General features: G+C 39.8%; 1 protein-coding gene across 31 annotated transcripts in view; it reads right to left on the reverse strand.

The window, feature by feature from the left end:
- Window positions 1–4,988: 4,988 nt before the first annotated feature.
- TNRC6C (trinucleotide repeat containing adaptor 6C) overlaps window positions 4,989–25,462 on the reverse strand; it is a 314,076-nt gene continuing 293,602 nt past the window's right edge. For 12 of the 31 annotated variants that reach the window (XM_043527809.1, XM_043527806.1, XM_043527811.1 and 9 more), the window contains 6 exons: window positions 24,589–24,780; window positions 24,292–24,435; window positions 12,206–12,400; window positions 10,743–10,813; window positions 9,708–9,847; window positions 4,989–7,953 (listed from right to left, as the gene is read on the reverse strand). In XM_043527809.1, coding sequence (XP_043383744.1) covers window positions 7,593–7,953; window positions 9,708–9,847; window positions 10,743–10,813; window positions 12,206–12,400; window positions 24,292–24,435; window positions 24,589–24,780 — 1,103 coding nt within the window. In that variant the 3' untranslated portion in view covers window positions 4,989–7,592. Of the gene's footprint in view, window positions 7,954–9,707; window positions 9,848–10,742; window positions 10,814–12,205; window positions 12,401–14,498; window positions 14,616–15,847; window positions 15,995–23,285; window positions 23,390–23,423; window positions 23,628–24,291; window positions 24,436–24,588; window positions 24,781–25,462 lie in introns of those variants that run through there. The other 19 variants (XM_043527796.1, XM_043527794.1, XM_043527804.1 and 16 more) reach the window with 5 other exon arrangements.

The following is a 25,462-nucleotide window of genomic DNA, read 5'->3' on the forward strand; positions in this document are numbered from 1 at the left end:
TCTCATGGCTAACTTTCCTCCTCCCAACAGTCCAATCCCATCACTACTTGGCTTTTAAAATCCATTCTGTGAAGCACCAGGCCACTGGAGGTAATGTGGGACCACATTTTGAGAAGACAATGGTGTGGAGTGCACAAGTATAGATCCGTGATATCTAGTAGGGTTTGGATTCCATAAAATGGATCAAAAGGTAGTGTTAGAATTATAATGGTGGCAAAGGCCACCATGCATCAGTGCTTATCTACCTAAGAGATACAAGCCTTCCCTTCCTCTGTGTTGGTTTAGTCATGTTCTGTAATTGTGTCTCCATGACTTGAAATTGCCCCAGGCAGTAATGTGTTTCTAAAATGTTCAAATATCCTTCAGAAATTATTCTGAAACTAAGTGTCTCGAGATAGAGTACATCCTGACTTCCATCCAGGCAATTATTTGATCCTTGAGTCATTGGCTAGACTAGACTGACAGATAATCAAAACTTACAGGAAAGTTCAAGGAGAGGACATCTCTGAGAATCTCTCACATGTAGCTTTATCTTGGCCTGCCCAAGACATACAGTTTGATGCAGTGCCATAATCATAAAGGAGCAGTGCTTGAACCCAATGGGATATTTTCCACCATCTGTCGCACCCTAACTGAGGAGCAAGAAATAAAAAATATTAAAGCAATCTACATATTTTACTTTTTTTTTTTTGGTCACATTTTTGCACCATAAAGAAAATAGTCAATGAACTAAAGCTGACAGAAGAAAACCAAATCATTTAGTTAAAAAGGGGGGATAAAAAGACACTTAAATGACACAGAATGGGCTCATCCATGGTCAACCAGTCCAAAACTAATTGTTTAAGACTTGGACACATCCTTTTAGTTTGGTTACTATGTCTCCTTCCAGCTCCTCCATGCTTGTCTGCCTCATTCTCTTGTGAGGTCTTTCCTTTTACTCTGGAATCTCTCTCAAAGCATGATGTGATGGGGTGAGAGCTACACAGCAATACTTACCTTGGAACAATGACACATTCTGAACGCCGTTGAATACCTTTCATTTGCATTGTTACTAATACTTTCATAACAATATGAGTTGTCAAAGAACTTTCAGTATTTACTCTGTTCTCACATATAAACCTGCATAATATGGCTGTCTAGTTTTAGGACGATAAAACATAATAGTTAACATAGCTGCTGACCCTAAGTATTACATAGGATACACTTGTGCTGAATCTGCCACTAAATAGAACTATTTGTAAATAGGCAGGATAAACAACTTGTACTGGGAGAAGTTCAATACTTAGGGGTCCAATTGTTCCCCTGCAGGTTAATAAATGCTTTGACTTTATTGGGAGTTACTTGAAGCCTGTGGGGATGGGGGAAGAGAACTGGGCCTCCAAATAAGGGAAGCCAGTCATGAGATCGCAGACGTGCAGGGAAAAGGTTGAAGGAGCGTGTGGTGGTTGAAATCATATGAGGGAATGAATACCCAGTTGCTTTTTTCTGCTCCAGGAGGATCTGAGGAGGTATATTTATATGTTCAGCCTTTTGTATTGTTAGCCAAACTAGGTCACCTGTTGCAAAGATATAAACAAAAGAGGCTGTTCCTAACTGAAGAAGTCAGTCTATAACTCTCTAGTGGTCTATTTTGGTTCTAATACAATTATCTGATATTGATTGTGAAGGGTGGCTGAATAGCCAGAAAAGTGCTGAGGACTGCAGCTGGGTTAGAAATGGGGGAGGCACAGTTCTGAAGATTAACAAGTCTATGTGAAAAATGAACATTCAAATGAATGACCCAGTTAATTTCAATGCGAGTTTCTGTTGCATGTATCAGGGTAAGCCAGCTAGGGAGGTGAATGGGTTACCTATAGAAACTAGGCAGCACCTGTTGCTAGTTTAATGCCAGCCCATCTCTACAAATAATATTTAGTGAAAAGCAAAGGACTCTTCCAGCCTATTATGCTTTATAACATTTTAATAACCCTGAAACCATGACTGCACTGGAAGCATGTTTCATCAGTGAAAATTTACAAGCAAATTGTTTCCAATGCATTCGACAGTAAAAATTAACACTGGGGCACACAGAAGATAAAATGTCATATGAAACTTTTTCATTAGGGAGAAGGGCGGGGGAGGAGAAGAGAAGATAAATGGGAAACTTTACTGTGTTTGCATGGACTCAATCTGCCATTAGAGAATGTAGTCTGGCAACCTGCAGCATGCAATATTTAACCTGAGAATGGGTGGAAAGTTAGACAAAGCCACCCACACCCCACTAGAACGTGGGCACGTCAGCAGAGCTTCCCCTCTCCAGAAAACTAGAGAGGACCCTCCCCCCGAAAAAGTGGAGTGAATGTTGGAGGAGCCCCTTGCAAGTTCCAAAAGCGAACAACAGCTTGTCTCTCCCACAAAGCTTTCCGTTGGTAAGTTACTGCCATTCATGCAAGATGCAAGGATCTAGGTAAAACAGTCTGAGGGGACCCCTAAAAATGGTCCTGGATAGTCTTATGCACAGAGTTTCCTCCAAGGAAATGAATCTCATGTTTCCAGACGTTTCATGGAGTTGCCAGGTTGGGTTTTTTTGCACGGAGGGTGGGGTGGAGACGGTAGGGCAGGCATCCATATAGTTACATACTAAGTTTGTTGGATCTAAATATATTGATGCCTATTTTTCAGAACCCGCACCTCCATGGAAACTGAGAAAATAACTGTGAAGAGATTGTACATTCAGCATCAATACAGTGACACAATTAGTACAGCCGTCATTTTACATGTCAATTCTAACAGACATTTAGCAGTTCATATACAATATGAGAAGGTCCTTACAGGTCACCTTGACCATCCTTACTCTGGTTATCACACCATAGCTGTCCACAGCCCAGAAACCAGAGGATTCCAATTCTATTTCCAGACTCTCTCAACTCCAATGATACTTAACATACACAAATGTTTGTATACAATTTTTTGTAATTAAAATGCTCCTTCACATACACAACCATACACTGATTTATCAAGGATGACAATTGTGGAGCAGAAAAAAGAAAAGGGGGAAAAAAACCCTGCTCTGACGGCACCACCCACAAATTAGACTGGACAAATGACTATAAGGAAGTTTACAGTGTTGCTGTAGCAGTGCTGGTCACATACACAACCATGCACTGATTTATCAAGGATGACAATTGTGGAGCAGAAATAGCAAAAGAAAAAAGGGGAAAAAACCCCTGCTCTGACGGCACCACCCACAAATGAGACTGGACAAATGACTATAAGGAAGTTTACAGTGTTGCTGTAGCAGTGCTGGTCACAGGACATTAGAGACAAGGTGGGTGAGGTAATATCGTTTATTGGACCAACTTCTACTGGTGAGAGGAGACAAGCTTTTGAGCTCTGTGTAAGCTAGAAAGCTTGTCTCTCTCCCCAACAGAAGCTGGTCTAATTAAAGATATTATCTCACCCACCTTATCTCTCTAAGAAGAAGTTTGACAGTTTCAGACTGCTTGGTCTGGATTTAGAAGACAACACTCTCATTGCATGGCTCCCTATGTAAGATAACTGCAACATGTACATGAAAGCAATAGCCCCTAATGCATTTCCATGTAAAAGTCAACAGCGGTTTTATATGAACTAAGAAATATCTTATGTCACTGAATGCATTAAATAGCTATGAATGTGGCATACTGAAAATGAAAAAAAAAAAAAAATCACAAGAAGCACTACAATCAAATTTTGGCCAAAAGCCACATTTGTTTCTTGCTTTGACAGGATTTATTCTAATTTCTGAAAGTAGTTCTACTTTATAAAAAGACATCTCTGCTAGCCTAAAGGAAGCTGACTGAAACACCTGGCTCTGTAAGAGACTCCGAAGTCTAAACAAATGAAGGCTGAGAACATCTGACGTTGAACTCTTCTTCATGAAAGACAGCGAAAGAAGAAAAAAGGCAAAGCTCTCTTCCCAGAGGTGCATTGCAAATATCATCTTGAAAAGAAACTAAAAGAAGGGTGGGACTGCCCTTCTTTGGGCATGGGAAACAGAGAACCAAACACAATGTTCATACCTCTGTATTTATGTAATTTTTGTTACCGTGTTTATGAGCAAGATAGACAGATCTAGCTATCTTAGGTATTTACACAGTAAAAATCACCCCAATATCTAGAATTGATCATTTGTGATAATACTGTCATATGCTGAGACTAGTCAGAAAACTCACTAAGAGCTGCTTCTATTCCATAAAGGAGACTTCTTTCTAAATGCAGATGTATTACTTATGGAATTACTGGCCATTGTGCCAAGGACAGAATTTTAGGAAGCTGGGCCAGTGAAATACACTGCCATCAGAACCCTTCCAGTATTCAAAATTCAAAACCTCTCAGATGCCCTGAACTACCTTTATGAAAATATTGCAATTTTTAAAAAAAATCTTAAAGGGCAGGTAGTAGAGTGGGTTGTACACCTTTTACCTCTGGAGACCTGGAACCAGATCCTCAGCTGGTATAAACCATACCTTCACTGACTTCAACGGAATTATGATGATTTACACCAGCTGAGGATCTGGCTCTTGGTTTCAAAACCTCGTTGGTACAAACATGAAAATAATTGGGTGGGCTCATCATAATCGTTTATAGCAGAGATACTTGGGGTCCCATTACCTCTGCTTCTACTCTCATTTTCAGAAGCACTAAAACAATTCATCCACAATATTTTAAAAGGAAAACAAAAGCATGGATAAATAACAGAAGCAGAAACAAAATTAATTCTAACAAAAATGTGATAACTTCTTTTTTATACACCACATGTTCCTAATGTGATTTGGTAAAAGACTATGAGAGTGTAGTCATCAATTAGCATACCTTTAAAGGACGAGACTTTAATAATGGAAGTAATTTGCCTGGTTGCATATTTAAGTCTTCATTAATATTGAAAGGGTTAAACTTCCTCCATTAAATAAACTGACATTTAACATTATCCTTTAGTATCCCCTGTATTAAAGAAAAATACACATTTATTTGAACAGCCAAGAAAAAACTGCAATTTATTAAGTTTCAAAGAATCTTCGTACTCTCGAAAGCAACTTTCGGTGCATGTTCTTTAACAATCACATTCTATGAGGAGAAATAACATTAAAAGCCACAAACTTTTTTTTTTTTTTTTTTTTAAATCTCAGAGTTACAGACATCTTTAATTCCAAATGAAAGACAAAAAAAAAAAAAAAAGCTTAACAGAAATTTTAAACTTCCATCGCCAATTTTAAAATATCAGGAGTTTTTCTACAACTCAATGCTAAACTTCAGCACGGAAAATTTTATGTACTGTATGGAAACACGCACATACACACATACATATTTTATGTGTGTGTATATATATAAAATATATATGTAGATTGCGTGTAATGGCAATGAGATGCAATTACTCTGAGGAAAGGTTATTCAGCTAAATACACTACTAAAACTTGAGAAAAAAACAAGTCTTGAACCCAGTTTGTGCATAGTTCATGATCCTCTATAAAACCAGCTTTTGTTGATTTGCAAACTTGCAGGACCCTTTTTATCTGATAAAACCATTAAAAAGCTAATCTTCCAAAAAAATAAAAATAAAAAAATGTAATGCACAAGTTTCCTGATCCAAGCAGGCAGGGAGCACAATGTTCATATAATTTTTTAAAACATACTTGAAGGGTATGTTATTCCATTGTCTTTCTTCCTTTCAAAACAATCAAAAACATTGATCATTTTTTAAAACATAAAGCAATTTTTTTAATATATAAAGCACTCTTCAAACATCTATTTCTTTTGAGTCCATTATTTGGTAAATATGTAACTGCTACACATTAGATTAGGTATTTTCTTCTGTCTTTTTATTTTTTTTTATTTTGTTTTTTTAATAATATCTTCAGTGCTAGGAGTTGGGTTTAAAAATACATGAAATGGTGTGGAGTTGCTCCTCGGGAAACCCGGCTTTCCTGAGACATCTTCCACCATGTGCAAGATAGTGATCACAAAGTTTTCGCCACTTTGACGAAGAAGAGGAAAACAACAACAAAAAATAGTACACAGCAATGGCCAAAGAAAAGGATAATACAACAACACTGTTCAATCCCAGAGCTCTGAAGTAGCATATCTTCATTCTGAAAATAGGTTTCTTTACGATGGAAGTCTTTTTTTTTTTTTCTTTCTTTTTTTTTTTAATTCCTTTTTTATTTTAAAGTTTGAAGGAGAAAAAAAAAGGTCTGTAAACAGGTGGGAGCCAAAACTCCTGACTCCTCCAAAAGCAGTCAAAACTATGTCCAAGTGCTTGTTTGTGTTCCTGCTTGCAGGGGAACTATCCACTCTTTACAAATATCTATGGCCACAGTTCAACAAGAGTATTTTTTTTAAACTTTATATTCCGAATGGAAAATGGTGCAATACTCCGGTAATAATTTTCTTGCATTAGTCCACAATAAAAAGCCGCTAAAGGTAGATATACATATTATTCTCCAGAGATACACACTGTAATTTTTAAAACGCAATAAGAGTCCTTGAGTAAACATTTACACATGAATTGTCGCCGGCCCCTCCTATCAATTTTTTTTTTTTTTTTTTTAAAACATATAGGATTAGCTACAAGAAGGGCTGCGGACACTCAGTGCAAAGTTAGAAGCTAATAACAATTAAACGTTTGACCAATGAGCAAATAAAAAGCATATATACTGATAAGAGAAAAAAAATCACACATTTGTTAAATCACACACGGGCGCGCGTACACGCACACACATACAAGCTCACTCACACACATACATCTGTTCCAACACAAACACATTGTATGAACTTTAAAAAAATTCCTAGAGCCTGTTTTGTGTGTATTGATGCCAACCTGGAAGTGTAATAATTAGAAAGTGTTCACATTTTGTTATTGGCCTGCTGGATTCAAGTATTTGCATGTTTTATTTGTTTTTTTTTTTTTTTTTTTTTTTTTTTTAACTTTTTATATTTTGGGGGGATTTTTAAAAAATGACATGAAAAAGTAATGAAACAAGGGTAATGTGCATAGGCAGATCCATGGGAGATGTGGACACAGATACCCCACCCCCACCCTCCAATTCAACCTGTACAGTCAATAGGATTCGGATTCATTACTTTTCTGTACCAAAGATGAATATCACACTCCACTCTCTTCTGATTATTGGGTCCGCCTCTGGTAATGTGCATAATAGTCACAGGCTCATTTAAAATAGGCTTTCATTTTCTCCCTCCCCCCAAAGTTGACAAAATAACCCTTTCCAGCCCAAATTCTGAAAAGTGCCCTTCATGATAGACCTATTCTAAGCAGCTTTTATACCTTGTTTTTAAAAACACCATACAAACATAAAAAGACATAAAATAATAAGCCATGAAAAAAATAAAACCTGTCATTAGCATGTGACACTGACCAAATGTAGCCCATACTGTTTCATTAACAGTTCACAAGGACTTCTGCAGAGTTTCATATTCGATATTGGACAGAGGTACTAAAAAGGGCTGCCAGTCTGATCTGTTAAAGCTGGATTCTTCGTGAAGCCCTGGACTGGAAAGGGTTACATTTTTTTCCTTTAGTGCTGATGATTGTTATTTCCACTTTGTTTCTCTCTTTCCTAGATGGACTCCCCACTGAGAAGATCACCTGGGAGCAGAGTATTCAAAGGTGTTGGGCTGCCAATAACCCTGCCATCATCGGTGCTGGGGGGCCCCCAAAGGCTGCTTGAGTACTGAGGGACCCCACCCCAGAGCAAATCGCTGCTCCCTTTGCCAGCCAGGCAGGGAGTATTCCAGTGGCCTGCATCATTCCGTACCAATCCATGAGAGCTGCTCGTGGAGCCCATACGAGTCTGATTGGTTCCAGTGTTGGACTGCCAACTGGAGGTGGGTGGCAGTGGCTGGCCTTGTGCTAAGAAACGGTTTACTTCTTCTTCACCAGCAAACTCAGCCAAGATGGTAGTGTTTCCCAAAACACACCTAACAACAACAACACAAACAATGAAACACAGGGATACAACTGACACTATTTTTAAAAGTATCAGAGCCTGCTTACATAGTATCAAATGTGAGTAGGCATTGTTATTCCTAATTTACAAGTTGGGAAGATGAGGAAGAGAGGTTAAGTGAGTTGCTCCAGGTCACACATTGAGAACTGGTAGAGTTGGAACCTGAGTCTCCTGAATGCCAGTTCAGTGATTCATATTTTCTAAAAACAATTGCATGTAAGCCATTATTTGAGTTTCAGTTGTGAAATGATAGCTGAAGTCTTTTAGTATTATGTTATAATCTTGTCAACTTTTTGAAATCCCTTTTTAATTTACCATTATTGCCCTCCAAACAAATATGTTTTTGTATCTGCACACAATACATATAGCACAACCCAATATCCAACTTCTGTAAAGCAGAGGTCTGTCATGTCCTTAGCAGCATATGTACTAACATTATTTCCCCGCTAATCAAAAGTAATGTACTAACATTATTTCCTCCTTTATATGGATGGCTCTGAAACCTTGGAGAACACGGAGGATGTACTGTATACGCTTTTAAAATATACACTGATTTTTAAATCTACATTTTCAATTACAGCATAAACACCCCCTAAAGGTTAGAATTCTTTCTAACTTAGTCCCACATCTAAACTGAAATCATTAAGTCAGGGCAATTTTTGACCTTATCTGTTCTGAATGCTGCCACACAGTCTTTAATTAAGGAAAGGTCAAAACTTTAAAAAGCAACACCACCATGCATATCATTATGCAAATTTTTCTATATTACATACACTTTATTCTTTTATCTAATGAGGCTCATCATGGGAAGCTAGCTGCAACTTTGCATCTGGAGTGACTATTGCCCCGTAATTTTAAAGTATAGGGAAATACAGGAACTGCCATACTGGATCAGTCCAGTGTTACATCTAGCCCAGTATCTTGTCTCCAACGGTGGCCAGAATAAGATGCTTCAGAGAAGAGTGCTTTACGTTATTAATCCTTAGCAATTAGTGGTGGGCTTATGTCCTGAAACATTAGGATTTATATTCCTTATATTTCTAAATCTATCTAATGTAATTATGTATATTCTCATCCCAGTAAATGCCAAATTCCTTTTTGACGGCTACTAAGATCTTGCCCTCAATGACAGTTTGTGGCAATGAGTTCCACAGGTTTTTTTTTCTTTTAGTAATGTAGTTTAAAAAGAAGATCCTTTCATTAATTTAAAGGTCTTTCAGTTTCATTGGCAGTCCCTTTGGGAAAAAGTAAATACCAGTGCATGAGTTACCTTCTCTATACCATTTCTTATTTTGATTATCTCTATCTAGCATGTCCTCTTTTATTCATTTTTTCTGTGAATTAAACAGTCTTAGTCTTTTCTGTTTTGCATATGGAATTTTTTCCATGCCTTTAATCATTTTTGTTGACTGTCTTTGGGTCCCTTCTACTTCTGTTGTATCTTTTTCGAGGTGGTGTGAGCAGAAATGAACACACTACTTATGGTGAACACCTACCATCGATTTCTATAATAGCACTTCATACATTACTTCTGAATGTATTTAGTCCACAAATACTTTTTTTTAATGCAGCTCTCCTACAATTTCTGCTAACAGATAATTTCCAAGACACCACCAAACAATTCAGCAGAGCAATTCAATGACATAGCAAGCGAATGCTTAGGAGAACAGGTGCTGTACTAGATTCTACTTTACAGAAAAAAGGAAAAGAAGAGAAAAACCGTACATATGCAGAGACTTCTGGGCCTTGGCTGCTTCTTCCTTGGAACTGTAGCGGACCACAGCATTCCCTTGAGTCAGGTTCAGGTGGAATGTAATTAGAGGGCCGTGTTGCAAACACAGTGTCCGCAGTGTAGAACCATCAATCTAATTGCAGAGGAAGAAAAAAGTTGACTTGTTTTTCTGTAGTTGTCCTTAGTATATTTGTTAATGGAAGAGGCTTTAAATGATAAAGGAAAATATTTACATAGAGTGCAAATGTAGTTTCCTCCCACAAGATAAAAGAATGGAATTAGATGTGTCACTATTTTAAAAGGAGGAGGTAATCTTTTCTTTTCAAGTTCTGTTCCATTCAGCACAAAGAACCAGCCAGTTATTTTAAATTAATATAAAAATATTTATCACTACATGCCTACCAAGGGTAGGTCGGGAATCCAGCTTGTTCATAAATAGTTTATATTAATAAAGCTTGTTTTTCCAAGACATCTCCTGGTTTCTGATCCCACTGCTTTCAGTCTTATGCCTCTCCATGTAAATTATACTATGGAGAGGAGTAGAGGAATTGACAGACTGGGGAGAATAGCAGAAACCCCAGAAAAATTGGACTTTAAATCTTTGAATTTGCCCCCAAAACACCACTAACTTTTAAACAAATAAATGATGTATACTGGAATGACTAATTATATAGACTCAGAGTTCATATTCGATTTGCTCTTGCTTTTCACCTGCAGATCTAAAAGTGCTTTACAAAGGTAAGTAACTTGCCCAAGGTCACACAGCAGGCCAGTAGCAGAGCTGGGAACAGAACCAGGGATTCCTGAGTTCCAATCCAGTGCGCTATCCACTAGGCCACAATGGCTCCCATTAAAACCATTAAATCCACTATGTTGGCTTATCTCAACATATTACTGTTACTGCTACATAGATGATTATTATATACTCATTGCAGCTGACCAAAATTACAAGGTTGATAAGCATTCTTCCTACCATCTCTTAAGTATAGCATGGTTCTTTGCGTAGTCGGTAATATTATTCTGCTTACCTGAGGTGTGAGGTTACGTAGAACCAGCCAGCTGCTTGTTCTTCCTGAACTGTCAGTACTCCAGGCAGAACCTGTATCATAAATCCAGAAAGGGAACAATTTAATACCTTAGTGAGAGCACAATACAACAATCAAACTCATCAGGAATAAAGAATGTGCAAGATACAACATGCTAGCAATGCAACTGCTATTGTAAACATGCTCATGAGCAATCCAATAACCAATTTATCTCCATCCTCTTTTCCTTTCTTATTTGGAATGAAAGGAGGGAGCTCGATGATTAGAATGCTCCCAGTTGGCTCTGAAGGATCAGTGGGATTTCTCACACTCCTGCCATCGTATCTTTCATAAGCGGCCACTGTGACACTATATTTGTGAAAGCTGATATTTCACCAAAACTTCCTTCAGGTTACACTGGAATTAGCCAGCAGGTAATACCTTAAAAGCAACAGAGATGACATTTTCTAGTGGCATTTGAAAAACTGCAGTACTTCTAAAGTCACTTTGGTAAAAATACTGAGGCTGTAGATGAAATCCTTGCACCAGCGCTCTGTAGCCATCGGGTGGACTTTTCCCAAGAAAAAATGGACGTGACAGCCTTTGACAATTAGGGAGAACATTTAATTCCCAGCTTTTTGGGAAGATGATTGATAAAATAGTCAGGTATCACTAGTGACATTTATTTCTGATGCAGATGCTTTTTGATAAACAAACACACAGAGTATATAGCTATTATATACACATTCCCCCTTTAATTTGTGTATAAACAAAATTATGACAGCCAAAGAAACAGACTGAACAGAAAAGAACGTATACCTTACTGTCTGGGGGCCCCGTCATAAAACTGATGGGATAATCAGGTCCTGGATGTTTTGCATCCCTGCTATAGAGATGTACAGTGCTTAATTTGTAATGAAAGAGGGGCTGGGGCTCAAGCAGTTTTTTTACTTTCAAAACTGATGTGGCAACCCCAGAGGTGGCGGAGCTATGAACTGCCAAGCCTAGAGGTGCCGGGGCTCAGTCCTGACAAGCCCTGGCACAAATTAAGCAGTGGATGTGTATTTAATGTAATAAATTCTACTGATTAATTAGCTAATACTGAAGTCTTGCAACAATTCACAGAAAAACACCTGCCACAAAACAAGAAAAAGGTCTCAAGGTATTTAGAAAAAATGAGCAAAAGTATTATAAAGAAAGACCCCTGTTGTAGTGAAATTATTCCCCACTGATTGGAAACATGCCCTACTAACCCATAACTCTATTTTGAGAATAAGCCATCCTATGTGATAGAAATGAGACCTGCATTTCAACACAAGAGTTGATGCACTCTGTGTTTACTGAACCTCAAGTACCTGGAGCACAGTACTAGAGCAAAAGTACCATAGTACCATACTACTGTAACATGGAAAATAAAAGCAAACAGAGCATTGCAATATTATAAAATGTAGGAGTCAGAGGAATACCAGAGGAATAAGAGCTGGTCCAACCCAGTGGGCTGGCACCCCAGGTAGATGATGGCTTGGTGTTTGTTAAACCTGGAGGTGGTCTCGTAGGAGCAGTAGTGTTTCTGGGTACCTTCCATAGTTCATGGGATAGAGAGGCTTGTGTGTGAGAGATTGGGCCAGAGGACCATGTAGACTTGATGTCTGACAATTTACCTGCAACAGAGAAACATAATTCATGTATTTTTGCTAAGCAAGCTAAAAAAAAAATCTGAACAATCTGCAACTCCAGTAAGTGAAGAGATGATCCTCAAGGCTGTTCATTAATTATAATCTGCTAGTATCTGACATTTGTTACTATTGTCCGCTTTCTATTGTGGCTCCCAGCACTTCTTTTTCTGATAAAGGACAAAGAACCATAAAACAAGACTAGAGACTATGTCTGATTAGCTGAAATCAAAAATAAAATCATTACTGTATATGTTCTAAGTTTTTTAGCCTAAATTATTAAAATAATGAAGTTTATACTTTCTGCACCCAAGAATGAACAACCACTGTTATTTAAAATACAGAAATTAGCACGCATGAATTCTCATGGTTCAGTATTAAGCTGATTCCAGAAGAGGTAGAAAGGGCAAAATTTCCTATGCTGCTGAATAATCAAAGATAAATGCATCAGGCGTATGGATTCTTTTACAAGTTCCTCTTTGAAACACTAACAATCTTCACGAGAAAAGCCCTATACATCGCAATCTACTACTTCTTACAACTTTTTGTTGACGACTTTTTTGTTATGCTCTGAATCCTACCTTCATTTATATTAGTATCATACTTATTTTATTCCAATTTCTGTCAAACCAGAGTTTTATTAAACATACTATAATGACCTAAAATTATACATTTCAAAGACATTAAACATTAAAACAAAAAAAGGACAAGTTAGCATTTTGGTGTCAATAACACAAACAGGACCAACTCAAAATATAGACACTACCAAACAAAATGCACACTGTCAAATGATCATCTCTGAAACATTTCACCGTTAAGCTTCCACACATCTGCCCGTCTTTCATGTAGCTACACACATACCAAAGATATAGAGCCTGATTCTCCCGCTCTCATTAACGCCTATGTATATCAAGAGCAACTCCATTGATGTCAACGGAGTCAAACTGGTGTAAAGTCAGAGGCCAGTCAGGCCCATATTTTTGTGCAAACTGCAGTGACAAAAAGGAAGTTGTTAATACTATTCAAGTAACCGATTGAGAAAAGAAATTTGAAAGTTTGATTTTTAGAACTAGTAGCAGCAGCTGGGCCTACAATTTAACATATAACGAATGTGCATTAATAAAAGTTAGATGTTGCTATGTCACTGATTCTTATGATTCTTATCACCTGCAGATAGGATGTAACAGCAAAAAAACAAACAAATAAAAAGGAAATATGCATGGCAGATAAAATTAAGAGATAAGCAAGCCATTACTTTACCCTCCTTCAAGGCCCCTTTGCTTTGTGGCAACGTGGACCTAAATGCTGCACTAAGGTCCCTGGATGTTCAAGCTTCACTTAAATTAAAGTGAGGTTTTTAATTTACTAAATATGAACAGGAATAAAGCAATCAGTAGAGTGGGTATTGTTATATTATATTTATTTTATACTGGCTGCACATTTCCAGCTTTCAGTACTCTGAAGATTTTGTTATTTTTTGAGACTGTCTGCAGACTCAGGCAGACAGGATTGCATCGCTTTGCATTTGGTTTGTGTTAGAAAGTTTTTAACTGCAGTGGAAAATATGAAGCCTTGATTATTGTGTTAGTACTTAAATTTGGAAATTTTAAAAGTTTTTCTACAGCTTGCTGGACTCAAAGAAATCCTAACAATACCAGGGCTAGAGCTTTATAGCAGATTCTTAACTAAAGGGACAGGCAAAACTGAATTTACTGGCAATAGCTTTCAGATCAACCTTTCCTGGTAAGATCCAGCAATAGTGTTACCACTGAGTTCTCGCAGAGAACATTCTGCCTCACAGTTGGAGCAAAAATAAACTTTGTTGAAAAAGTATGAATGCCAAAATAAAGTGGTAGCATCATGGTATGAAGTGGGCTGAATATATATTTCATTAGCGCCCTTATCAGATATTCACAACTCCAGGCACCTGGTTAAAATGCTCACCACTGCAGAGCTGCCAGTGGGAGCAGCACAGTGCTCAAAAGATATGAAGTCTGCAGTAGTTCTATTATAATAACCTTTTTCAGGGCCTTTGCTCTTTGGGGATGGAGAGGGATGCTGAAAGTAGAAAGGCCATTTCTCGTACCTGCAATGCTAGGTGCGGATGCAATGCTGCTGAAAGAGCTACTGTAGCCGGAGGCACTAAGCGGCCAGGCACTCGATGAAGGCAGCGTGGCATTCTGAGATGATGTTGGGGATGACCCTGCAGAACCAGCAAAGAAGCAACTAAGAAAGATGGGCAAAATGGTATTTGCTGCAGAATAAGCAATTCTAACTACATCATGTGCAAATACAAACCAGGCAACCAGTTTCCTCTAACCATGAATGAATGTTATAGAAAGCATGATAAAGTGAAGCAGAATTCTTCAGTATAAAAGAAAAGAAAGCTGGCACCAGAGTGGCAAGTGTGTTGGTGCCCATGCAGAAGACATATTTTGGATTTCCTTTAAGATTATCTGACTCTTGGGACATCAGAAGGAGGGAAGCTATCTATCTGCATTTTATAACATGCTTGTCAGCCTATCTAAGCACCAGCAACTGTGGATGGATATGAATGTATATGTAAAACCAACCAAATATCCTTGATACCTTAAAACTGCTGAAGTAAGCACTTCTCCCCATGCCCTAATCTCCACAAACACCCTCAGGTATTTTGCAAATTTAGGTTTTGCAGCCAGTAAAATAAATGTGTATATCATAACAATGTTCTAAAACTAGCTATATATCAAAGGAGCAATAGTAAGAAACAACTTGAAACCATCTTAAGTTGGCAAATCATTCTACGTGTGTTCGACAAACTCACACAACTTAAATTAGGAGCTATCTTGTCATCAGGTTGCCTTATAGGAATGTTAAATATACATCCAAAACCTTCCTACTCGCTAACAAATATACGATGTACCAAAAGTAGGGACTGGAACATGGAATAAAATACCTTCAGAACAGTCAGAACAAAGAATGGGAGGCTATGAACTGAAAGTATCCACTCTAGCAATCAACCACAATTAGCAGCATATTATGAGTGATTTTCATTATTCAAAACATATATACACATACTGTGTGTACATAATATATTAATTCAGAAGACACAAAATTGTTTCTCTTTACAAGATGATATGCTATACAAAAGCCTAATTCTGATGCACTGTTATTAGGAAATATTTTGTTTTGTATCTTTATTGATGATACAAGAGACTACTGATTTATACAGCACCCAGAAGACAGACACTTGCAACTTGACTTTAATGTCAGTTTGACTGAAACTGAATAAATACGTGGCACCAGTGGCTGCTGCACATCTAAACTCCTGCCATCAAACTGTTCCTAAGACAAAGTAGAATGGAAACTAAGAATACAGCCTATACACAGATTGCTTATCAGTAACCGAGCTCTCATAGTATATTGTCAGTACATATTAACACTATCGGGACGCACATGCTCTCTTGCCATTGAGTCGGAACCCTCTCGAAAGCAGCTGGGGTTGCACAATGCTTCCATGCAGAACTGAACCTTCAAGACCTGAAGGCATGGAAGGGATCCTCAGCCATAACTGTCCCTCAGTTCCTTCTATGTATTCAGAATCTAAAATGAAGACATAGAAGAAGAATGGTGGTGGGAAGTGAGGATCTATGGTTACACTACAGTTACTGGTCAATTATCTTTCTTCTTCCTCTTTGTCAGTATAGCTCCCCAATTTTAGATGACTGAAGTACTTGTATAAACATAATACCCCCACCTTTAAAAAAAAAAAAAAAAAGGAAGTGAGCATTAGCACCAGTTATAGCTCAAAAGAACTGATAAATTAATTGGGGAAGTTTTCCAGAACACCTGGGAGCCCTGCTGCTATTCTGAGTGAGCCTTAGGAAGCTCTGTCTCAGACATCACTGTAGGGAGGCAAGGTTTGCAAGGGAAGCAGCCCATCTATTATGGGTGAACTAGCTTGCTGGAAAGCAGGGGTAGCAGAACCAGTAAGGGGAGTGGGAGTTGGTGGGATGTACAGAGGGAAGATTAAACACTGAGATAGAAGAAGGGTTCAGACAGCCATGTCAGCGTACCCTCCCAAGACAGGCAGCAGGCAAAAGTCCAGGGCATGGGGGGAATAAACAGCCACACTCCCCCAAACTACCACAGGTGCCATTATAGACAGGAAAAGGGGGAGATTAAAGGGAATTTCAGCTTATTTTCCTAGATGATACAAACAGTCTAGGGGACTCACTGATATGCATAGTTCCATCCAAATTGCAACTTAACACCCGGGTGAAACAGAACAGGTTGTGGAACCACCTTATCTTTATAGAATGCTATGTATGAGGGATCTATCATTTGACTAATTCAACACTGTAACAACTTACCAAGGCTTGTGCTGGATTCTCCATCACTGGCAATTTTCAAATAAAGATTGGACCTCGACCTTTGACCTTGTAACAATTGGATGGGTTTCAAACTCCCTTCCTGATGGCAGCAGAATGGACACCAAAAATCCCTGGGCCAGAGGCCTCAATTTCTAGGATACCTCAAACTGCCTAATGGTAATGGGAGACTGACATTTCAAAGAAGGTGGGGAAAAAATGGACAGGACAACCGTGAGTGTCATCTAATTCCTCACCTCCACTACAGCAACAGGGATTGAGTGTTAAACTGGCATTGAGAAGGTAGGCAAGAAGAGAACAAAAGTTGAACAAATTGCTTAGACTTCACCCGTCCAACCTTGCTGGGCACCAACACACACACCAACACAGAGGAATCTGTCAGTGCCAAGAAGCCTCAATGCCAAGGCCTCCGCTGGTGCTAACCTACTTTCAAAACAGACCCTTCCTTGGGGATTCCGAAATACCCAGAGGAATAGTCATGACTAAGGTTAAGATTTTGTCACGGGTATTTTTAGTAAAAGTCAAAGACAGGTTGCAGGCAATAAACAAAAATGCTGGAAGCCCATGACCTGTGACTTTTACTAAAAATAATGGTGAGAGAGAGATGTGGGGATGACTGAAGCCTGAGCCCCACAGGGGGGATGAAAGCCTAAGCCCCACTATTGTGTGTGTGTGGGGGGGCTCCAGGACCCACTGCCAGCAGTGGCTGAGGATCGCTCTGCCTCTGCTGCCCCACACACAGGGCTGAAGCTGAAAGGAAAATGTCACAGAGGTTTCTGAAAAGTTATGGAATCCGTGACTTCTGTGACAAATTCTTATATTTAGTCATGACTTTTCATTTTTATCTTCCTTCTTATATCAAGGAGTAAGAGGTTAAGGCCAAGCACAACACATTGCCCTTCCTCGAGTTTATTTGAACCTGAGGATTTCTAGGAGCCATGATTCAGAAATCTATTTGGTGCCAAAAATAGCCCCGATTCTAAATAGCTAGGCTTTTTAACTAAGAGCAGATTCATCCAGCAACGCTTTTCCAAGAACAGGGAATAAAGCTTGGAATCTGCCTCCTTATGGGTATGAAGGATAAAAGGACTACAAGCCATGCTCTGACCCTGTGAGTGACCTTCACTGAGGTACTTTAGGCATCAGAAATGCCAGTCTGTCAGTGTCTTCTTTGTACTACAAGATGCACAGCTTGTAAGTCAATCTCTTACGCTAGGGCATGCCATAATATAATCTCAGACTCCAAGGGATCTGACCAGGGTTGAAGGAACAGGTGCTGACAAATGTGCTCAGAACTGGGCATGGGACCAGACACCTCAGTATTAAGCAATGACAAAAGCTATCCAAACAGCTAAGCTAACATTACAATGCTAATTCTTACACAAATTAAAGGAAAAAGCTGATGAAGGAAGACAGCATGTTAGTGAGCCCCAGAGTCACTGCTTTCCATAGGGGTTTGTCTCAAAGGAGCATGTATGCCCCTAGAATGGTAATGCATATTGACAATCCATTTAAAAGAGAAGGGGAGATTACTTACTGTAACTGGAGATTCTTCGAGATGTGTGGCCTTATCTGTAATTCCACATGTGGGTATGCATGTGCGCCATGCGCCAGAATCCAAAAATTCTTCAAAGCAGCATCCATCGACCTGAACATGCGCAGTAGTTTCCCTTGTGCTCCTGACCAAGGGTATAAGGGGCAGTATGGATTGATGACTCTCCAGTTCCCTCTTACCACAATCCAACAGGATCCAAAGCAGAGGTGAAGGAGGGCAGGTGGTGGAATACAGATAGAGCCCACCCATCTCAAAGACCCTCCAGTTACAGTAAGTAATCTCCACTACTTCTTCGAGTGCTGGTCCCTATGTGTATTCCACACATGGGTGACTAGCAGGCAATGCTCAGAGTGAAGGAGGGTGCAAGGAAGCTGGTAGCCCAGAGAGGGGTGCCATTTCAGATTGGGAGCGGGGAGGGGAGAACTTCAGTGGTGATTCCAGGGGCTACACTGCAGATACAAGTAGTTTTCAAAAATAACCAACCACCACTACCTTGCAGGCTAACTACTTTAAACCTTGTGATACTGAAACAATTTGGATGATTCACACAAACAATATTTTATTACACACTAACTCAAAGATTGTTTCACAGTAACACACAACTGAAGCACTTTCCATAGCATTGGTTTTTGTATTCTTACTTTCCCAATGCATAAATGATTGACTGACATTCTAAATTTAATAGAATTTCGATGAACCTCATGTTTATATGAAGGAGGTCAAAATATATTGTTCAAAATCTTATAGCAGTAAGATCAAAACTAAAAATGAAACAAGATGGCCCATATTCTGTTCTCATTTATACAACTCCAAATTCAGAATGATGGTTGAAACCCAGGCAATTTTTTCCAGATTTACAGCAGTACTAAGGAGAACAGAATTTGCCCTTTTGTGTTTGTTAGTGCAATTTCTGTTGGAAATTGTGCTAGAGACAGCTATGAAAAGGGATTCTCTGGTAAAACCTCTCCCTAAGTGGCTCATTATATTGAAGAATTCATTTAGCACAACTTATTGTAAGTATTAAAGTGCAGCTAAATTATTAGAACTTACTTGATTATGTTTCTTTGTAAAACTTCTGTAAAATAAAGATTGGAACAAACATTGCCTCCCAGTAATATGAGACCTTTGTGTAGGACCAACTGAAATTAATTAACTATGGTAAAAGGTCCATCTGTATAGAGATCATCCACAACAGAACCCTTTCATTGGCCGGGGGGGGGGGGGGGAGGGGGAGGGAGGAGGAGAGAAAGCCATTTAGATATAAAATTGAACTTAAACATACTCCACAAGTTATCATCATCCAATACGTGTGCATAGGTAAATGAAGGGGCATTCTGGAGGCAGCTCTTGCTCTTTTTGTTGAAACACTCGTGATGAAACTAGAAGCTGAGGAGATCTAAAAAGAAACCCCCCTGGATAATTCAGAACTACACTGTGTTGCTGCTGGGCATCACTTACCCTCTCCGATCTTTTTCCTTTAATTTCTTTAGGGCGCTGTTCTAGGCATTTTAGAAATAATGCTACATCATGTCAGGAAAAACACTGGCATCTGGAGTCGATGTGATCTCTGCTTGGTCAGTAGGTTGAATGAAACCACGCTTGTAGTCCCCGCAAGCGGTGTATAGCGAATGGTGATAAGAGTAGTCCCTGCAGGGGGGCTGGGGAGGTGGATTGTGAGGGGAGAAGGAAAGAAACTCTACAGAGTATCCCTGGTGTATAATCTCCAGGACCCAAATGTCCATGGTGATCTTGTTCCAGGTGTGGGTGAAGAGGGTAACATGACCTCCAAATTTGACAGGGGAAGGCGTAAGTGTCATGAACAGTGGTGAGCAAGTCTCAACCTGCATGTAAAAAATGGCCTTTGGGGTTGGGAATAAGCAGAGGCTGTGGAAGTAGGAGCTGCTAGAGGTTCAGGTGGACACCGATAATATGGAGCATCTGCAGGGGGTGGTTGTGGCCTGAAGGGCTGTCTCTCGTTTCTTCTCCTGGAGGCTGAAGTGTAATGGACTTTTCATTAAACAGGTGGGACCTGTCGAAAGGAAAGTCTATGGATAGTGTTTTTGACCTCTCTAGGAAAGCCCGACAATTGCAGTCCCTTCGCATGACCAGCCCTGTGTGGCCAAACTTCTGGATGCAGTATCTCCGGCATCTACTGCAGCTGGAGAGTCAACTTTGTCACTAGTTTTCCTTCGACCAGAAAAGCTTGGAATTGGGCTCGGTCTTCCACTGGGAGTCCGTAAGTGTGACGTAGGTGTTGAAATTGTATTTTGTTAATAAGGCTTGGTAATTAGCTAAATGAAATTGCAGACCTGCAGAGGAGACGACCTTCCTACACAGGAGGTCCAGACTCTTTGGTCCCTTCTCTACCAATGTGGATGTCTGGTAGTGCAACCTAATTCTTTCTGTGGCCGCCCATACCACCAGTGATTTAGGGGCAAGATGGAAAAACAGGAAGTCAGTTCCCTTGGCAGGAACAAAGTAGCATCTTTCGGTCCTTTTTGGCAGGGGGCACAAGATGCATGTGTGTACCAAACTGCTCTGGATGGATCTAATTTAAGAACATAACGGCCATACTGGGTCAGACCAAAGGTCCATCTAGTCCAGTATCCTGTCTTCTGACAATGGCCAATGCCAGATGCTTCAGAGATAATGAACAGAACAGGTAACCATTAAGTGACCCATCCCATTGCCCATTCCCAGCTTCTGGCAAACAGTGGTTAGGGACACCACCCCTCATAGGGCTTCGTTGATCGGAAGGGCTACTCTGGCAGGTCCTTGTGGTTGTAAAATGTCCAAGAGTCAATGCTGAGGGTCCTGGACCTCTTCCAAACGGATATGTGGATTTTTAGCGACCTTTTGCAATAGCTGCTGGTATTGCTGGTGGTCATCTGGTGGGGAAGACAACAACGGAGTGATGTTATCATATAGGTGGTAGGTATCGAGTGCCTGTTGGGACTCCTGTGCCTTCTCGGAGATACTGATGCCTCCATCTCCTCTGGCTCTCCTGATTCCGACGACGAATCCATCAGTATTGGTGGAACCACTGGTAGGGGGCACTCCTGCCCGGGGGATGTAACTATTCCTGAGACAGTTAGAACAATTCCTCCTCCAGGGTAAGGACATTCCTCAGGAGGGCAGGGTCCAAGAGGAGTGGAGACTGCAGGTAAGGAAGTAATATATCCTCTGAAATTATGAAGGTCTCCATATGGACCGGAGTTTGGGGAGTTCCAGCTGGGACAACTGAAGGATGTGGCTCATCTGTTGCCACTGGTCAGTCTTTGGACAAACGAGGCGGTACTAATGAGGGGCCCGGACCCCACTTGTAGAAGGGACTGGTGTGTATCTGTCTTTCTGCTTCCCACTGTCACTGCCGGGACTCTCTTTTTTTGTGCCTTGCCCCCCAACCTGGGAGTCTTTGTCAGAACCAGTTCCGTGGGTTCCATTTGTGATGTCTTGCTTGACCTAGATCAGCTCAGGGAGGAAATGGGTTTCTTATGAACAGTCCTCTGAGGGGATCTGTCCTTGCGCCCATGAAGTGTCCCTTACTCTCATGGGGAGCCCTGTAGGAGTTGTCTTTGGGCTTCGGTGGTAAAGGCTCTGCTCCAAAGCTCGTGTTTAGAGGGGTGCTGCTAGTCAGTTGAGGCCGATGTACTAGGGGAGGTGGGGGTGGGAGGAGAGAGTGGGCCCTCATCCTCCTCCATCAGAAACTTCCTACAACAGAACTTTCATGCCTCTCTAGCTCTGGATGGAAAAGATGAGCAGATATTGCACTTTGCTGACATACGTGCTTCACCCAGGTGGTACCAGCACCACTGATGCTTGTTACTACTGGAGAAGGAATGAGGGCAGGAGACGCAACTCTTAAATCTTGGGACTCTTGGCATAATCCAACCGAATGGGGGTTGGGGGTGGGGAAACTTATCCTATACCTACTATAAACATACGCTAACTAAAACTAATAAACTACATATAAAATCTATTTACAACAAGTTTACTTTACAGATTATGCACTGAAAGAGGACATGATTCCAATTCAGGCCATGAGAGAGTAAGGAGGAACTGGAAAGGCATTGATCCACATTGCTCTTTATACTCTCAGTCAGGAGCACAAGGGAAACCACTGTGCATGTGAGAGTCAGTGGACACTGCTCTGAAGAATGTCCGGACTCGGGTGTATGACGTGTATGTGTACCCATGTGTGGAATACACATAGGGACCAGCACTCGAAGAAATAGTACAATTATTTATTCATACACTAGTATTTATTTAAAGGGTTATAGTACATTTTCTAACTACGCAGATATGAGATCTGCATGATGCAGAGCCATGAATTATTATATATAAATGTACAAAGTAGACAACATCATCTTCAGCGTCACTCTAATGTTGGCACAACACAAATAAAATACTGGATGCATCAGAATCTCAACTATAGCTAAATAACTTCTTTAAGCCTACCTGATTAGCAGTGTAAAAATAATTTAAAAATTTTTAAATTCCCCTCCCTTAAAAACACCTAAAGTCATTAAATAGTTAATTCACTATTACTCATACACACAAATAACTGAAGTTTTAGCTTGAACAAAGACTACTTTCTGACAGCTTTCCAGATGATAAATGATATAATTCAACATTACTTAATGTGATAAAAAAAACCTCCCGTCATCTCTCACTCCCTTCAAGTTCCACAGCCTCTTACCGGACATAGCTTCAAGTTCCACTGCTCAGGATACCAGGAAACTTGCTTCAATGATAACTATGATTCACAATCTAGGCAAACACCCACAAGTGACTGTGATAGCTCAATCTACATTTTAAAGTCCTTGCAGGTCCTCCTGACAGCTTGGTTATAATTCTGCTCTGCGCATTATAGTGTTCTACTAGACTGCTTTCTTCGGACAATTTACATATTAGGTCACAGCATGACCACAAACAACAACTAAGCTACCTTTAGTTTGGTCCATTTTCCGAAGCTATGGACCCCTGTTGAGATGTACTAAAGTCCAATGACTCAGTGTTTTAGGGAGGATCCCTCTTCATTCTGGAGTAAAACTTATGGGGAAAGGGATGGAGAAAGGTGAAAAGAATATTTATATATAATAATTTTTTTCCAACCCTCTCTTGGCTGATTTTAGGGATATACAAATCCATCTTCTCTTTCTGCTTGATCCTGTAGTGAAGTCACAAATCAGGTTTTCATGACGTCAATTTGTTGCCATGGAAAGAATTGTGATTTCCTGACTTTGGCATTATGACTTCACTGCTGTGTCAAGTAGGAGAAAAGGCTGGGCTGTGTAGAGAGCAAAACCAAACAGATATAGTATTTAAACATAATAAGAAATCTCCTGGAAAACATGTAGAAAACAGATTTAAGCCTGAGAGTTTAACAGTATGAAAAGTGGTAAGTTTCCAATAAGAAACCAGGAATCTCCAAATTCTGACTTAGTGGGCCAAAAATGTCTAGATTTATGGTGGAAATTCAACAGTAACAGCAAAGCATGAACACTATCAGATCCACCTTTCATCTGCACATAGGTAGTACAGACAATTCTCTACCGAAAAAAAACCCACTATATACAAAACAGAGGAATAAGACAAGTATCAGAGGGGTAGCCATGTTAGTCTGTATCCATAAAAACAACAAGGAGTCCGGTGGCACCTTAAAGACTAACCGCTTTATTTGGGCATAAGCTTTCGTGGGTAAAAAACTACTTCTTCAGATGCATGAAGTGAAAATTACAGATTATGCTTGTATCTGTAATTTTCACTTCATGCATCTGAAAAAGTGGTTTTTTACCCACGAAAGCTTATGGCCAAATAAAGCGGTTAGTCTTTAAGGTGCCACCGAAAGCCTTGTTGTTTTTTAGGAATAAGACAGTTAGTTCAAATGTTTGGAAGGAAGGGAAACAAAGTGACTACAGAGGTGCAAAGTGTTTGTGTGACTTTTGCTCTACCTCCACTCTTGAGAAGATAGCGATTAACATCTTGTATGGTGGTATTAATGGTAGGCCCAGTTGGAACACTTCCAGGAGTGACATCTGGGTCATTCTCAGGGTCAATATTCTGCAGTCCTTTCCACGGCACTCCAGGATGAAATTCTATTTTAAAATAGCAGAAGCAAGAGTCTATGAAATTACTATCCTTTGCTCTAAGCTCCCACACAAAAGACAGACACTGATTCAGTAAATAAAACCAAAACTTAGATTCAGTGACATCAGTATTTTTAAGGTAATATTTTTGTGTTTTGTTACCTGGTGGCCAGTTAATGCTGGAACCATTGGAGATTTTATCACTATCACTTTTGGCACGTGACCAGCTGTGAGGAACAGCTACAGGAGGACTGGCTGGTGAATCACTGTTTTGGATCAGATCGTACCGTCCATAAGAGTCATCAATGGAGGACTTTCCTGAAGGACCAATACTTAGACCTCCAGGAATAGCACCTGAAATGATAGAAGGGAAAAAAATAATTTGTATGGGGGCAGGACTCATTCTTTGGCTGCTCCTTTCATCTCTATTATATTTTATCATTTTTCTTGTCCTTAAAACTTTCCAAATTTTAAAATTAAGTAATGTAATTAAAATATACATACAGTAAGAAAACAAACAATTATTCAAGATTTAACACAGTTCAAGATAGTCTCTCTTGGCATTCCCAGGATCAGAATCTGATGAAAACCTCAGTAGCACATCATACTGTAAGTTAGCTAACAGCAATTCAGAGATCTCTGTCAAAAACAAGCTCAAATGGATAAGGTGATTCTGAATAGGAATTACAAAACAACAAGTTAATGTGGGGACGTAGAAATAGTTGCAGGCTAACAACTATCACTTAAGTGAAATGATTTGTGCTGCTAATGACAAAGAAGCAGGACACAGTAATCTTAACAGAGCACATCTCTGAGCAGAGCTGGGAATTTCGTACTCAAGATTTTGGAGGTGGAGTTGGGGAAGGAATTTAAAATGCATTACAGTTAGGGCAAAGGTGATGCAGCTCGGTACTGAGGTACACTGGCAATTCTGTGAGGGATGTTTGCGTAGTGCCTGCCACTTAAGGCTGGTTCTAGTTGGTGCTATTATTCACTCATTTTTCTGAGCTACATTCGCCAAACCAAAAACATTTTT

This window comes from Chelonia mydas, chromosome 14 (assembly GCF_015237465.2).
Source record: "Chelonia mydas isolate rCheMyd1 chromosome 14, rCheMyd1.pri.v2, whole genome shotgun sequence".
NCBI classification, from domain to species: Eukaryota; Metazoa; Chordata; order Testudines; family Cheloniidae; genus Chelonia; species Chelonia mydas.